General features: G+C 35.6%; 1 protein-coding gene across 2 annotated transcripts in view; it reads left to right on the forward strand.

Moving 5' to 3' along the window:
* The first annotated feature begins 287 nt into the window (after nt 1-287).
* The window catches only part of Wnk (Wnk kinase), a 76438-nt gene continuing 63165 nt past the window's right edge, over nt 288-13560 (forward strand). The window contains exons 1-5 of one of the 2 annotated variants that reach the window (XM_089649375.1): nt 288-367; nt 4747-5882; nt 7077-7175; nt 10428-10583; nt 11958-12098. In XM_089649375.1, coding sequence (XP_089505501.1) covers nt 5568-5882; nt 7077-7175; nt 10428-10583; nt 11958-12098 — 711 coding nt within the window. In that variant the 5' untranslated portion in view covers nt 288-367; nt 4747-5567. Of the gene's footprint in view, nt 368-663; nt 843-4746; nt 5883-7076; nt 7176-10427; nt 10584-11957; nt 12099-13560 lie in introns of those variants that run through there. The other variant, XM_089649376.1, reaches the window with a different exon arrangement.

Below are 13560 nucleotides of genomic sequence, written 5' to 3' on the forward strand. Positions count from 1 at the left end.
ATTTCAAAAAAATATTCGTTTGTTTCCAGAAATTCTGAAATTATACCAAAATTTGTCCTTGGTTATTTTGAAAGTATTAGTAAGGCGACATAATACTAAAATTTTATAATATTCTATTTAGATCTATCAGAATCAAACCTACAAAAAAATAATAAAATATAAAGTGCATTCACTTTTGAAACATTCGACCCCGTTTAGTTGCGCAATTGTACCTGGCCAGCGAAGAGCTTCTCCGCTCGTCAGCTGATCAGACGAAAAAAGAGATTTTTGATCTTTGCACATTTAATGTCAGAATTGTTTTCGTCTCTGGATTTCTCCCACTGCGTTAGAAAAAACAATGGTGTAGACAATTTCCAACATTTTTCCTGTAAGTATTTTTAGAACGCAATAACAGCGGCCGGAATGCGCGGCAATCAATAATTTCGCATCGTCAATGGACATTTATATTTAGTCCCGCCTGATTCTATATGCGACATTCTCGGGAGGCCGACTTGTCCGACCACACCAAATGTCAGATAGCTGCTTTTGTATATTTCATTATTATTGCAGGCGAGTATGTGCGAAGTATGCATGTATGTAATGTTGGACAGCGGCAGAGGTCATAAAGCCCATTTTTACAATAAATTACCACTTCAAATACGTGCTTAAAAGTTCAACGAATTTTGACAGATTACCAGTTCATTGGCGTGTCGATAGTGACTGTATTCAAAATGCCGTTTTCATTGTGTTTTTTTTTTACTGTCAATATGCCGGCTGTTCAATACGCCTCCGAGAGTTCTATATCCGCATTGACTATCTCGCGGTAGTCGCAATTTTATCGTTCAATTACCGTCCATATCAAGGTAATAATGTGAAGTGACAGCTTTGTGCAAATGTTCAATCCTCTCGATTACATACTGCGTATATTTCTCTATACTTTACTGCGGGTACTTATTCTACGCACATGTAACTCCCTGATAATCTAAATTGTTATTTTCTGATAGTTTAAAATTGTGCTAATCTAATTCCATCTGTAATTTTTTTTAATACATGTGACATATTTGTCTGGCCACTAAAATATTTGCGCCGTGTTGTGTAAACACTTTAGTTTAGGTCAGAAGATGGTGAATTCGATTCACATAACTGTTCTTATATAAATTTATTATTGTAAAGATACAAAATTAACAGGTACATTATAATTATAAGCATTTTCGGTTTTGTGTAAAAAAAATTCACTACCAAATGTATGGCTTCACATAATATTTTTGATTGAACAATATTTCACGTTATGTGCATACAGTGTGACTGGTACTAGATGCAAAAAACTAAAAAATACGTAATAGAGTAGTAATTTACCGACAAATTTATGTTGACATTATTTAATTACATGTTTTTACACAGTATTTATTATTTATCTAGTTGAGCCTGCCAAAATTGATGTGGATAAATTATATTTTTTACTGATTTAAACTAAGCTACCTCATAGGAAACCTCAAAATTCTTAAAATATTTGCTCAAATTTGATAACTGACTATCTTTAAGCCCCCGCACACCCAATTTCTACCGATTTACAACAAGTTTCTCGTTAACTCTAAGTTTTTATGTTCCAAAAAAATATATGTTCTTTTTGAAGATAATATCTATACATTTGTTATACCGAAACGTTAATTATATGAAATTCCCTCGATAGAAAAAAATCGTAAAGTAAGATCCGAAAATTATTAAAAACATATTTTTTTCTGTTATTTCATATGTTATAGGCATGAAAAAATTCACAGTGTATCTTTAAATACAACTAAAGCATTTGTCAAGAGATTAGCTCTATTTCAAATGAGGCATGTTTTATTAAATATTTTAACCATTTTCGCTTAACTTAATATTTATTATAAACCATCTTTGAACGCTTACTACGTGTCCTTGATAAATATTTCCCTAACCGCTCCACGGATAGGCACAGATTATGTAAATTACACTTCATTTCAACTTAATTACTACAAGAAACAACTATTTTCATCAGGATAGATTGTAAAATATGGATTATAATTCCATTTTTATTCAAAGTTCCAAATTTACTTTATAAAACGATTCCTTTGCTGCCATTTTTCACTTTTATGTTGTTGTATAAAGTGACACTTGCGAAAGTTTCGTTTCAATCTAAATATGCATATAGTTTTTTTTTTTTTGGGGTGTTATGCCGTGTTGCGCTAACTCTTTCATTAGCCAACGTTTCGGACGTTACAGTGTCCATCATCAGGGCAGATGTGTGACACATCGTCCGAAACGTTGGCTAAAGAAGGAGTTAGCACAAAACGGCATAATACCCCAAAAAAAAAATAACTAAAATACTTTTGGCCGTGAAAATCTTAAATCATATTTAAATATGCATAAATTACTTCATTAACCCAAACTGAGAATGTAATAACCTATTTTGTGTTATTTTGTTTCATGTAGTAATTATTCAAACAAAGTGTAATTTCCAAAATAGTAAAATTAAATAAAATACTTTTTGTTTTAAAACCACGAGTTTTTAATAATTTTTTGAACCGACCGGTTTCGCTTTACTCAAGTATCTTCAGGGTTCAAATTATTACAACAAAAAGTATTTTATTTCATTTTAAATATGTCAAACCACAAAGTGATTGCTTTCTACAATAATATCCAAAATATGTGCTTAAAAGTGCGGCCGTTAGAAAATAATTACCCTATCTTTTAATGTTCAATATTTAGAGATTGATTCATTGAACATCCATGGCGTACGGGGAATGGAATAACTCAGTTTATATAATTAGTCGTAATAAATACGTTACGTATCACAAGTAATTATTTTTAAAAGCTTAATTTATTTATCAAGTACCTACTTGTATAACTTATTCATTATTAAAGTTGATTGAGTACTAACAATTTACACTTATTTGAAAGAGAGAGTATGAAAACAGTGTGCAATATAGCTGTGAATGAGGTATACTTGGAGCAGGTGGATGAGTTTGTGTATTTAGGAAGTATGTTCTAGAGAGATGGGAAGGCTGACAGAGATATTGATAGAAGGGTAAATGCAGGTAACTCTATTAATAGAGGACTGAACGCAGTTGCCGCTAACAAAAAAAAGTCCAAAGAAGCGAAGTTAGCAGTCCACAATGGAGTGCTGGTACCTACCCTGATGTATGGAAGTGAGGCATGGAATTGGCAAAGAATGGATGAAAGTAGATTGAATGCTGTTGAAATGAGATACCTGAGACGTATGTGTGGTAAAACCATGTATGATCGTGTGAGGAATGTGCAGATCCGCAAAGAGTGCAAGGCTGATGTAAGCGTAATGAGTAAGATTAAGAAAGGGATGCTTCGATGGTTTGGGCATGTAGAGCGAATGAGCGAAGATAGGAGTGTAAGGAGGATATATATTTTAATTTTATTGATACATGCTTTAGAGAGTACATGTGGTTTTTTGTGATATTTCACCCTCCATGCTAGGGATGACCCTGTGTTATGGAGGGTGAATTTTACAGTTTGTGGACATAGAATCTATACATTACTATAATATAAAAAATAAAAATAATGTATAGCTAGTTTGGGTTGCAAAAAGAGGATGGAGAAGTTAGAGAATTATAAGAAGATGAAAAATTTGAGAAATTATTAGTAAATAGATCACACTAATTAATTATGTACATACTATACCGCTAAGTTAGGGAATAAGGATATATTATGTTTTGTCTGAAAGGTGATTAAATTGATAGAGTGTAAAATGAATGGGTATTGTAGTTGTAATGTATTCCGTGTGTAAGGATCAATTTCTTAATTTGTTTTTTAAAGGAATGGGGTTGACTCACGGTTAAAGATTTTAGGAGCTAGGAAGAAAAATTGTCTTTGAACTGACCCGGTATGTAGTGAAGGTACTTTGTAGTGACCGTTGGTTATTGTTCTGGTGGTGTAGTTGTGTTGTAAGAGAGTTTTGTTTTTATATTTGAACAGGAAATGTATTAGCGAAAATTTTAGGTGGAGTTGTCGCATGTTTAAGACCTTATACTCTATGAGGAGTCAAGTGGAGGGGTATCTTTTCGGTCGCTTGTTAATGACACTTATTACCATTTTTTGGGTTTTTAGTAGAGGTTCGATTGTAGATTGTGCACAGCCACCCCAGATTATAATGCCGTAAGCTAGTAGGGATTGGCAGAGAGCGTAGTATACCTACAGTTTTCAGAATTGAGGTGTTAAGGATATTTCTTAGATTTCGAAAAGCATAAGAGAGTTTGCTTGCTTGGGGTTAGACTGGCCAAGTGCTGATCCCAGCGAAGATGTTGATCAATGATGACCAATGATATGATGCAAATGCGAATGGTAGTAGAAGTCGGGGACGCCCGAGGAAGACATGGCACGATCGAGTGAATCAGATACTCGAGTCGGGCCATGTCAAGAGTCAGAATAATAGAAGAGGATGTATGAGACGATATATGAATATTTATGAGGCAAGGAGTGTGTGCCGAGACCGAGTAGTTTGGCGGTCCGTCCTCTCTGCCTACCCCTGCGGGGAAACGGCGTGATGGTTAGTTAGTGTTTTCTCTTTCTAACACAGTTTAGATCATATTTCTCACCATGACAGTGAGAGAGACAACGATTTCTATTAGACCGTATGAGCTGTTCTCAAAAGTGAACAAATTAGCCTGAGGTTAAACGACTCTTACGTTAATTTAACGTTTTTCATTCACGACCGAAATTGTTAGGCTACATTTTTTTAGGTACCGCTTTTAATATCCATGTTTTTTTTAATTTCAGATCGAGACGAAATCGACAAAAACCATCTTACGCAACATTAATAATCTCCTTAATATAAGAATTTTAATTTACTTAGAAACTAAAAAAAAAAAAATCATATCCACAATTATACATTTTATTTTTAAATAATATTATCATTAAAAAATGTGATTTAGTTAAAACGGATTAATTCATAATATTCTTTATATTACGAAAAAAAAAATATATATTTTAGCCAAATCATCAAAACAAGACTGAGTTTTTTTTTTCTGCTTCAAACTATGTTTAGTGTAATTTTTGTTCAATAACGACTTTAAGCGCCGGTACACAGAAAAAAAAAATTATGAAATATCTCTGACATATATATAAATATATATATACATATTTTTTATTTTAATATTTTATTTTTTTTTACTTACCCAACTGTTTACTCTTAAATATCGTTTTTATTAAATTTAACTGTCGTGGTTAATTAAGTACGTTTTTGAGGGATATTGAACGTAGAAAATTCGTAATCAAATGGAGCCCGCTTGTTCAATATTGATTCAAAGTATATTCAAAAAGAGTAAATTGCCGTGCGTGTCCGTCTTCAAGGAGAATAATTATTGTAACTAAACATCTTTATTTGATCAATTCATCTCATTAACTTCATTAAATCACATTAATTTCACTTCGTTAAATTCATTCACTTCAATAAATGCGTTCAGTTCACTAGTTTTAACCCTTTAAAATCAATTTGTCTCTGCGTCCTTTTTTTCATATAAAACATACATTTGTTCGACGTCCATTTTTTCACATTTATATTTGTCCAAAATTCATTTCGCCTATAAATTCACATTCAAATGGAGAACGTCCCTTCCAACATGTCGGTAAGGATCAGCAAACCGAGGAAAGATAACTTGATCACGCGTAAGAACGACAAAAGTCCCGAGAAAGCGGTGAGGCCTGGTGCCAAGAAGGATGCCGCTGCGAAGGTGGTTTCTTCCGGAACCAGGAAGCTCCAGGATTCTCAAGATGAAGAAGCTCTGGGCTCCATAGAGAGGTTGGACAAGCCCAAGAAGATAGCCATGGGGCAGACCAAGTTTGGACTAAACAAACCGATGAACTATTCTAAAACCAGAAATCTGCAATTGCCGTCCGCCAGATTTACTCATCAGGTAATTATATCAATAGAACATAGTTCGATTCGAATCTCTATCACTGTTCCGCCCCAATCAACTCCTATGTGCAAGCGAGTGAGAGATGTCGGGCGTATTTAAAGAAAGCAGGTATGGGCAAATACCGATAGGCATACCGTCTTCTTCTTTCGTATGGTGGGGGGGTGCCATGTGGACCTCATCAATCCCGCCAGGGAATGAATGGAGCTGGCATTCGTTGACCACATGTTCGGTGGTCTGTACCGCACCACATTCACACATCGCCGACACTTTAAGGCCCCATCTGTGCATCATGTGGGCACAGCGGCTATGGGAGCACCTTAACCTATTGATGGCGGACCAGGTTTTGCGAGGCAATGAGAACCCAGGCTGTCTCTAGGTGGGGTCCTGTATGAAATGGGCATTTCCCACGTTGGCCGTTTGCCACTCAAGTTTCCACCTATCTTCTGGGGTGAGAGGTAATCGGAGGAGTCTCTCTCCTTCCGCCAAGAAGGGCTTTCGGGACTTCAAGCAGCAGACCGTAATTAACATATTGTTGCATTTCAAATAATATTCGATTTTCATTTAGTACTTTTATATCTTGGATATGCAGAGCTACTACGTAGAAATTATTATTAAAATGTTTTATTTTAGATATAGCGATTTAAAAAATATTATGTCAATAGAAAATAGTTGTTCGTCAAATAGTACAATCGCATTACTTCGCTGCACGCTTAATCGCTTGAGCGCCGATGTATTCTTAAGGATATGGCGGCAAAATCAAAATTAAATTTCTCTGAGCTATTCTGAGGAAACCACTTGTTGATTTATATTATCTTTATCAATATATAAAAAGCATTGTAAGATGTACAATTTACAAAAAAATCAAAGAAGTTATTACGTAAATACAATCAGCTAGCGGACGGCGAAAATTTAGCTGGATTCGAAATTGTCAATTTGTGTGTACTTTTGATCAGCCATTTGACGTCTAGGAATATCGATCCGTAGACAATACACGCCAGCGTTGCCAGCATAAGACGGAGCGCAACAATCAATATAAAATCTTCGTCAGTTAAGCCTTCCAATCTGATGTTGTAAAGTTATCGATTTGACCGAGCTAGTCCCTTACAATTTTGCACAATCTCCTTTAACCCGTTTCGCAGTTAGTTATGTCATTAAAAAAAATTAATAATTTAAATTATTTGTTGATTTTAGTTGCCTCCAGTAAACCACCATGTTGTTCCACATCACAACCAGCACCATCTGTTGGATCACCATAAAGACAAGACCATCCACGGGAAGGAAAAATTCAAGGTTCGATTCTCCGCTAATTTAAGATTATTCCTAGCCCATTATTAACCCCCCTCGTGCTGGAGAAAAATAGAGCTGGAAAAGAAGAGCTAGCCACCCACAATATGATATCAATTGTCTGCCTGCAACATATCTTAATACACTTAAGGCGGGAAGGGCAGTTTTACCTTTTACGCCGGTCCTACTTGAATGGCTGTAAAGGCATTGCTGTCCGATAATTCTATATGAACATTGTAAACCAATCTTTTAGTTGCTCAACTATAAATATACATATGTATAAATCAGAGGTTCCCAAACTTTTTTGCCCCGTAGACCACTTGCCAAATTTTTTTTTTTCCATAGACCCCCTGCCTGCCGAATATTGAATTTTCGTAAAACTATTAACGGCCCATGTGATTATCATTTATTTTTTTAGTAAAAATATTCCCTTCCCTTGCCTGCCCAACAACCGGGTGGCGGTATAGACTTTACATTGTGCAGACAGGGGCACCCTTGTGAGGTATTACACCAAATGAAAATGAAGCAGGATAAGCAACGGGAATTTCTTTCTGTAGATGGCCCTACAGAACTGCCCCTTAAGTTCTTTGTCAGTGCTTATTCCGGTCAGTTCTTCTTGTCACATGATATCTGATTCTTCAACGTTCAACTTCCATAGTCAAAATATCCTCAAAGTTAGTTTTGAAGCCTGTGTGAAGTGCATTTAAATGTTAATTAAATTCCGTCATTATTACCCTGGACGTTTTTCGAGCATTTAAAAAAAATATTATTTTTTAACATCAGCTCCACACAGGAGGCAGTGTAATCTTCCTCTGGAGCTATGTCGTCTGTCGTAATGCTTTTGGGGGGTCTATTTAACTCTTGACAGGCCAAGATGCCAAACATAACGTCTATAACCAAATGGGTCTTCTGACGACCCCATGATTTTTCTGTCTTATGGGCTTTTAAACTATAGAAATACCTTTTTTGTTATTTGTTTTTGGGGTGTTATGCCGTGTTGCGCTAACTCCTTCTTTAGCCAACGTTTCGGACAGCATTGCAGTGTCCATCATCAGGGCAGATGTGTTATTTATTACGTAATATTAGATATTTATTTTACCCATACCCGCCTCCCAAAGTAAGTTGGGACACTTATCACTAATAAAAAGGGGAGATCTAGATGTGTGGTGCTGTATTCTCTCTGCCTACTCATATGAGGATGCAGAAAAAGTGGTATGTATACATATATGTATGTTTGGATGTTGGTATATAACCTCATTTACATTATGTATTTATCGTTCTGACCAAATTCTCAAAAAAAAAATTATAATCTTTTTTTAATGTAATCCATTTTATCGAACTTTAATCCGTTTTTATTACTACGTATACAATAGATTTTGCAGATGTCAAAAATTGACAATTTGATTTCGAGAAATAGAGATTAATCTCAGAATCTGATAATTCTGTCACTGATTCCTAAAACTACAACAATGCCAATAATTTTTGTGATATCTAAGAATTTTGAATTATATGTAGCTGATTAGGATAGATTCAAAATATTGAAATAGCTACTGAAATGAAAGATAGTAGAGTTTTGTAAAGATATGTGAGAATATAGGATAAAGAATTTGCACTAGAAGTGCCTTCCATACAAATTTGATTGGAAACAAATGTTACATTTAGCCCAATAGCTCAGCTCTCTGTCTCGATTATACAAATGTTTGGATAACGAAACACGCCCACACGTCACTTCTTGTGTAGGTGATGGTCCTGTAGAGGCGCTGTGAAGAAACAGTGGGACGCGAAACGGGGGGAACAGTACGCAGCAAACGGTCGCCAAGCTTGCAGCATGGTCACTCGTAAAACTGCTAATTAATGAGTGACTAAGTACATCTCGGCGCGCCTCGTTATATAGCCACCCAGGTGCATCTAGATTCTAGAACATTTCAGACCTGTAGGTAGAAACGCCGAACACTCGCATTGTGTCTAGAGTGTTCCCGCTACAATGCATTTTGAATTGGCGTGCGTTCTAGAATATTCTCGTAGCATCGCTACAGCCAAAATTGGGCTCATATTTGGATCGTGAAACGCGCTCCCAAGGCATTTCTTGTGTTATTATTTATTCTACAAGGTTTTCCAATAAGAGGTGTTATTTTGAATAGCCCGCTATTTCGGTAGATGTTACTTTTGAAGCTGTCATTTTTTGACATTTGACAAGTAGAAACTATGTCATTAATAAAAATGGAACGATACACGCTTCAACAACGCATTGAAATTATTAAAATTCACTTGAGTGAATCAAATGCAAATCATCTTGAGTGATGAGGCCCATTTCCACCTCGGTGGCTTCGTCAACAAGCAAAATTGTCGCATCTGGGGCTCGGAAAACCCAAGAGTTATTGTTAAAAAGCCTCTCTATCCTCAACGTGTGACTGTATGGTACGGTTTATGGTCCGGCGGAGTCATTGGACCTTACTTTTTCGAAAATGAGGCTGGAGCAACAGTTACGGTGAATGGATTGCGCTATCGAGAGATGATTAATGATTTTTTATGGCCGGAATTGGATGGTATTGATCTGGACAATGTTTACTTTCAACAAGACGACGCTACGTGCCACACAAGCAATGAAACCATTAATCTTTTACGATTGAATATCAAAATAACACCTCTTATTGGAAAATCCTGTATGATTCCATGTGTCAGATTCTACTGTTTTTGTTAACAATTTTGCAGTTTCAAAGTTTTGTTTGTTTAATTTATTTTTTGTTTATTTATTTTATTTTACGTGACACCTCAAAAGATCACCCCTGTCTGTACAATGTAAAGTTAGGGAAACTGTATTGCTCCCCGGCTGGGCAGCACTGTGAGGTGCCCCATTAGGGCCTGTAGGAATGGCTTTATTAATTGTCTTAGATTACAATCCAATAGAATAGAATTTTGGAGAGGCCCAGATTATATGAAGGTGGGAATACAGATGTCGGTAGCTCGTTTCACATGAGCCGACTTATACAAAAACGATTTAAAGAATGACCCATTCTCAACGGTGTTTTGTTATTGTCCGTCTAGCTTCGCGTATGTGCACCGGTGCACAAGAGATCAATGCTGCTAGCTCCATTAAAATACCTGTAGAAAACGCTGCACTTTTATGAGATAAAAAAATATTGTTTATTGTTTCTTTACGTTGTATTTTTTTAACGTTAGAATTTTTAACCTAATATTTTTTTAGTCATTCATTCATTCATAGCATCTCACCCGTCCTATGTGTATGTTCACTTCCAGGTTGTGGTCCCGACGGCCGATCCCCTGATGAAGAAGGGGGGTGCCGGAGGACACAAACTGCAGGAGCACCACTACCACCCCGGGGGCGCTCTGTCCATCATCTGCACGCAGCAAAGCGGATACGACATGCTCAACTCGCTCTCCACCAGTGTGGCCGTAAGTATCGTAAACTAACTGACTATCGTGCCGTTTCTCCCCAGGAGTAATGCAGAGAGGTTGGATCACCACTTTAAGATTTTAAAGGGTGAAATAACACTTTTTATTTTCCGACTTTATGTCGGGATTAAATCTTCCCCACAGGAAAAACTAAACCCTTCCACACACTTTCCACAAATGGTCCTCTAGTCAATCCACATTATGCAAGTGCATTATTTAAGCATAATAAATACAAAACAATACAAGAACAACACGTCAACTCATCAGAGATCAAATGGGAAAATAATTCACCGACTCCGGATATTTTCATATCAGAGAGTTCAGCTCGGTAGAACTCCTAACTGGACCTATAAATCCTACTGATCCCTCAATACAAAATGACTGATTTTTGCATTTTTATATTCTTTCTACAGATCTAATATGCCTAAATTTTGAATGAGAGAGCTAGGTATAATGCCAGTAGCCGAAATAACAAATGGTAATATTTTTATAGTCTGAGAATGCCAAATTCTTTTAATATCATTTCCTAAATCTGTGTATTTTCTTATTTTTTCAGAAACAGATTTTTTAATATTACAGGAATTTGGAATAGTGACATGAATGATAAGTTATTTTTTTAATTTTGTCATTTAAAACTATATCGGGTCTATTATGACTAATCTTTCGGTCTGTTAGTATAGTTTTATCATAATATATTGGTTTGTATTCATAATATGGTACTATATTACGACAGGTCAATCAAGTTATGTTTAATTACCAAACTTTGGTGAATTATTTTTAAAACTTGATTGTGCCTAAATGTATACTCGGACGGTGCTAATACAGATAATCCCGATATAATATGTTCTATAGTTTCCGGAAAAGCCAAACATTTTCTACATAAATCATCAATTCGATTTGTATCTTTGATTACATGCTTCCTATAATTTTTAGTAAATTATTATTATTTAATAAGTAGGCAGAATTCTGCTAATGCGCTCATATCTGATTTCACAGTAAGTTTAACAGTCATTGAGTTATTTTAAATTTATAATAAATTAATCCTTTCTTCTCTCCAAATAAAAATCCAATCCAGCTGAATTGGTTTATATTAGTAGCACCGATGACATGTTGTGGAAGTTTGTTCCATGCTTCCACTACTCCATTTGCAAGAAAGTGTTTCCTAGGATTAGATGCAAAAGGTGTTTTATTAACTATTTTTGGTAGTGAAGAGATCTTTGATGCCCTTCAATCATCCCTTTCTCTTCTTTCTTTTAAAGTCAGAAATAGAATCAGCTGGCGGACGGTGAAAATTTAGTTAAACAAGGCTTGGCCGAATGTATTCAATATTTTAAGATTTCCGTTGATAAACTAATGATAATATGTGTGTTTCAGGGCGCTGTGGACGTAGGTGGTTTCCGCAGACGTGGCTCCGGTCAGGCTCCTCCACCACCGCCCATGCCAGACCTGGACGCCAGCGGAAACAAGCTGGTGGCGCGCCTGGAGGACGACGCCTTCATCTCGGAGCAAGACCTGGTGAGAATTCAGATTTCAAATTTTCAGGGGGGGAGAAAGGTGGGAGGAGTCAAGAAAACAGGGAAAAATTGTCAATAAAGGTGACTTACAGGGTGCTATAATCTTGTTAACTACATTAATTTTAGAATATTTTTTTGTTGATTTCTAAGGTTTCTAAACGTAGCTTCGTCAAGGCTGTATTATACAGCCCGGTCGGCATTAAGTATAAAAAATAAAAGTGGTAAATACTAAGTTATTGTTTTATTTTAAATTAAAATGTCACATCACAAAGTATCTGCTTCAAATGAACAAAAACCAGATTTCTAAGGTTTGCAGCTCTACCGCTCTGGCGTCACTAGTATGTTTTGGATGAACCTAAGAAATATGATGGAAGTCTCATAGGTGCTGATTTTTTAACGCACTTATGGGATTAAAGATAACAAAAAAAAAATCAGACTCGCTCTTGGGCGGTACAGACAGGACAGGTGAATTTTTTAGCACGGAATTTGAATGGCGCACTGTTTGGTAAAATTGTAATAAAAGTTTGTCTTATTTCGTTATATTTGTATGAGAGTACACTGCACAACGCACTTTAACCACTCGGAACATTAGAACGTCAAAAGACGTAAATATGATAATAGCGGTCAAGACATTAGTACGTCTTTTCACGTAAACGCGCGAGATTTTACAAAAATCGATTTATTTCCATCACTAGTATACGGATTGCCATGATTTAAAAAACAGAGTATCGATAATGAATAACGCTACGCGTCTGTCTTCAAGAATATCTATGGAATTTAGAGGTGCATTATCTAAGTCGATTGAATCTGTCATCTTGTTCGTTCATAATTTATTGCGTTTCTAAATAATTTATTAAAAATATTTTAGTTTGGACGGTTAATATTTTGAGGTGACTAATAGTTTTTAATTATATTTCTTCAATATATAAAGTGTTATTTCTTTATGATACTCAGAAATAAGTACATTTTTCACAGCTTTGAAATAATGGTCAGCGATTTTTACATATTTTTGACGTTTTCAGAAAATGTATATTTAGAAACGCAAATATTTACGTATAACAAAACAATACGATAGTGAATTTCATAATCTTTCCAAAACATTTTTTAGAATGAGGCTACGTTTCCTAAAACGTGAGTTATGAAGCTTTTAACAAAACTCGTGAATAACACAAAAATTTTCGCGTTTTGACAGTTCGCAAAGGAACACAAAGTAAATAAAAGTCTTTTTCTGAGAGGTTAAGAGAACTGTCACTGACAGTAACTAATATGAAAAAGTAAGTTTATCACTTTCACTCTCGTCAAAGGCAAAGACAAAAGCCAGTGTTATGATTTATTTTTATAGACGTCCCTCCAATAACACCTCCTGTCAGATAAGATGATCTCCCAATAAGGGTAATGATAGAGAAAAAATCCTAGATGGCACATTTTTTAAAAACATAATCTTGTATTCAAGCAGGAAGGCA

This window comes from Hesperophylax consimilis, chromosome 29 (genome assembly GCF_061612785.1).
Source record: "Hesperophylax consimilis isolate HC1 chromosome 29, BYU_Hcon_1.0, whole genome shotgun sequence".
Taxonomy (NCBI): domain Eukaryota; kingdom Metazoa; phylum Arthropoda; class Insecta; order Trichoptera; family Limnephilidae; genus Hesperophylax; species Hesperophylax consimilis.